This window comes from Poecilia latipinna, unplaced genomic scaffold (genome assembly GCF_001443285.1).
Source record: "Poecilia latipinna isolate Pla-1442-1.1 unplaced genomic scaffold, P_latipinna-1.0 Scaffold2669, whole genome shotgun sequence".
NCBI classification, from domain to species: domain Eukaryota; kingdom Metazoa; phylum Chordata; class Actinopteri; order Cyprinodontiformes; family Poeciliidae; genus Poecilia; species Poecilia latipinna.
Genome location: NW_015115285.1, coordinates 57,944 through 61,851, shown reverse-complemented (window position 1 = coordinate 61,851; position 3,908 = coordinate 57,944). Strand labels below are relative to the sequence as shown.

Genomic DNA, 3,908 nt, shown 5'->3' with positions numbered 1-3,908 from the left:
AAATAGTCAGATGCTACACTAAGTGCCACTTACTGCAACTGAAAACAGGTTACATTATGTTTGATGTACTGTCCTGTTTGTGCACACGCTAAACTCTGCAATCTGTAAAGATGCACAATGAGTATGATAACTGGATACTTCTGAAAAACTGATCAAATAAATAATTATTACTATTTCTATTTCATTTTGTTTGATGTAAAAAAAAAGTTAAATATGCACATGCATATTGCACACAAGATAAGATATGAACTGAAAAGGAGTCAAACAACTATGTTAAACAAGTATATATGTACAGTCATCCCTTCAAAAATACCAAAACTTAGAATATTCTTATTTAAAGCAAGCTACACACAATGTCCTTTTGAATCTACATTTAATTTCCATGTGCAAAAAGCTGTCACTGAATCTGCATGTCTCCTTATAAGGAGCAAGACGTCCAACTGACCTCCACTACTCTTTCCAGTGAACCACAACATTTTCCTTCCTCTCCCACTTACTGTGTGTTTGTGTGTCAGTCTTACTCACTAACCAGTAAAAGTAAGGCTTTTTATGCCTGCAGTAACCTTGTATGTACATGGCTCTTTTTGCACTGGCTAAACTTCAGCTGAAGAAACATTAAAAGGCTCGCAAGCAAAGCAAACAAAAAATAAAAAGCTCAGACAAGTGAGTCTTCCTTGACATCTGTTATTGTACAAGGAAATTTGCTTTAAGGAATGGCATTCAGAGAACCTCTTTTACTTTTATAGGGCTAGTGTTTATAGCATAGTTGTCTAAGTGAAAATTTATAGTGTCCGGTGCTAGATTCTTACCACAGAAAAACCAAACACTGGAGATGTTACTTTACATGACGACAGATACAGTGCACCACAAACAAATGTTCAGGTGCCTTTAACTTTTTTCACATTGTTTCACATTGCAACTATAGCTGAAATCTTTGTATTTTATTTTGATTTTTTGTGATCCAGCAACACAAATTAGTGTATAATTTAAAAATCAATGTATTTTCTTCCAAATAAAATCGTGAAGGGCCGTGTGCATTAAGTTCTACGTTCCTCTGCTATCACAGCTGCAAGTCTTTTGCGGTACATCTGTCAGCTTTTGACCAACATTTTTGTTTGTTTACTTTATGCAAAATTGCTCAAGATCAAACAAAGTGGATAGAAATTGTCTGCAAATGTTAATTTGGAAGTATTGCTACAGATTCTCAGTTGGATGTAAGCCTGGACTTTCACTGGACCATCCTAACACATGGATGTGCTTTGATCTAGCTTTGGCTGTATGTTTACGCAGAGGTGGTCCTAGCCTGTTTGGTGCCCAGGGAGAGCAACCCCTTGGCTAATGGAGATGTTCCTGTTGTGTTTAGGGATCCTGTCTGCAAAGACAGGATCCCTTCCATGCCAATCAAAAGCCCTTTACAGCCTCAGACAGGTTTTCTTTAAGGATTGCCCTGCATTTAGCTTCATGTATTTGTGAACTATTGTCACCTTTCCTGTCCAAGATAAAGAAAAAAAAACATCCTTTACAATTATAATGTGACAATGCGTAAAAAGGTTAGAGGTGTACTTTAAAAACCATTGCAAGGCACTGTATAATTATATGAATGTACATATTTCAGTTGTTCGCACTCTTGTTTGAATTTTCAAATATTTTCAAATCATATCTCGGTGTTTTGTAGAATAATCTTAAGTAACTTTACTTGGTCCATCATATGGAGGAGGCTCTGGTGCATCAGAGTATGTTGTGTTCTCTTCTCCAGCCAGTGGCACACTCTCTCCTCCATCAAACATACCAAACACACTCACTGTGTATTTAGTACCAGCTCTGTGAACCAACAAACGTCATAATTACATGTAGTCTAAACATTTTTTAATGGTTTAAATAAATGCAAAATTAGTATAGGAAGGATGTAAATACACACCTGAGTTCCTCAAGCACAACAGTATTGTCATAGGGACCAACCATAAGTTCCCTCAGGTCTATGTCGTCCTCAGCAGGGTGAAATTTGACTTTATAGCCCTTAACATCACCAGGAGCATGGTCCCAAGTCACTCTGAAGCTTGTCTTTGTTGGTTCAGATGTCTGAAGATTCCTGGGACCTTTATAAGGTGACACTGGCGAGAGGAGAATTGAAATGCAAAGAATAAATGTGTCAGTAAACTCTGCACTGTAAAGTACATGATCACGATTTGGTTGATCATAAAATGGCAACATACGTGTTGTTCCTTCTCCTTCCCTTGTTTTGCCTTCCCCGGAACGATAGACTGGCACCACAGTCAGGTCATAGGTTGTGAAAGGGGTAAGGCGTCTCAGGACAGTAGAGGTGGTGCCACCGGGTACTTTGGCAGCTAGCTGGCGCCCTCCTGGCTGTGGTTTGTAGGTAACACGGTAGTTGACCACATTTCCAGGCGCTGGCTGCCACGTCACCTTCATGGTCTTCTCTGTCTCATCCGAAACGACAATTGTTTTGCTGCTGGCTGAGACTGCGAGTGAGGAAGTAAAATTCAATGATACATCAAAAGGGATACACAGTGAATGAACAGCCTTAGGAAGTAAGTCTTTTTAATGCATTTTTTGTATGGCCAAGCATGCTAAATGAATACCAGTGATTCTTGAGAATAGGGACAAAACAGGTCCTATGGGTAAAGCACCAAATTTGAATAAAATATACACAAAATATATTTTTTTCAAATATCTGACTAAACTAACCTGGGTCATGTGAGCACAACAATGTATATTTTCCTGGTATTTGCTGAATATTTTTTTATTTTAAACATTGTAGTCGGTGGATGATGCCTGTAAAATCCCTTGTCCAGGAGCAGAACTCAATACATTATAATAGTTTAAAACAATATATTATGACAATTAAGTATAAGTAGTCATATAAATAATTATAAAAGTATCAATAAATTGAATTAAAAATAATTTTTAGATATTTTCCAACTCCGTTGAAATGTGTCCCTAGTTTTTGTCAACACCGTAATACATGAAAAGAATGTAAAAAAAAAAATCAGGCATTATTGGGGGGCACCAGAACTTCTGAGGACCCCATGACGTCGTCTTTTCTCTGCCTTTGCTAAGAGGGCTAGTTAGCTCTGGTTAGCTTATGTTATTCTTTAGTTTTTTCTTCTGTTTTATTCCTCAGTTGCTTGTCACAACCATGATGTGTCAACTCCATAACTGACAATTTACAAAACTTTGATGAAATTTTGTGAAATAAAAGCTTAATTTCGGTAAACTGTAAAGATTTCATGGACCTGATGAGCTACAATATGGCCTCCTTCAGAGTAACATCATAGAAATTGAGGTAGTTTGGCATTTCGTCAACTCCGTCAGATGTCAACTCCATCAGAGTTTTTCTGACTCTTTCAGTGATATTGTTGACAAATCTCACTTAAATGTGCAATTAATTCATTTTAATGTATTTTACATGAATTGCACTAGTTCACATGTATCAAGTTTTTCATTTTACTCACTAGTTTGTCACCACCTTCAGTTCTGTGTCAACTCCGTCAGATGGACTTTTTGTTGTTTTTTGTTTTAAATAATATTTATTTTGTTTCTTGAGAAGCATTTGTCTGTAAAATGAGTAAAAATATCACTTATAGGGTATTTTAAAAATCATTTTATATTTATTTTTGTCAGATGGTGATGACAAAGTTCTGGGTCAGGTCAATTAAAAATGTAATTTTTTAAAAGAATTTGCAACTGGGAGCCTGCACCTTAGCATCTTTACATTTCCTAAACATTATTTATCATATTTGCATACATAAGGTTGAGAAATAATTAAAAAAAAAATTATGGGAAAATTAAAACCCATTTTGTCCCTATTCTCAAGAATCACTGATCTGCATCTAAAGCTTTGTATTTTATCTTTATAGTTTTCACGGCGTTTAATAAAGAGCCCGTCT

At 36.3% G+C, this 3,908-nt stretch overlaps 1 protein-coding gene across 1 annotated transcript in view; it reads right to left on the bottom strand.

Moving 5' to 3' along the window:
- The window catches only part of col12a1a (collagen, type XII, alpha 1a), a 77,640-nt gene that overhangs the window by 46,883 nt on the left and 26,849 nt on the right, over positions 1–3,908 (bottom strand). Inside the window, exons 15-17 of the mRNA XM_015020829.1 lie at positions 2,214–2,480; positions 1,919–2,111; positions 1,692–1,821 (exon numbers count right to left, since the gene is read on the bottom strand). Coding sequence (XP_014876315.1) covers positions 1,692–1,821; positions 1,919–2,111; positions 2,214–2,480 — 590 coding nt within the window. The remainder of the gene's footprint in view (positions 1–1,691; positions 1,822–1,918; positions 2,112–2,213; positions 2,481–3,908) is intronic.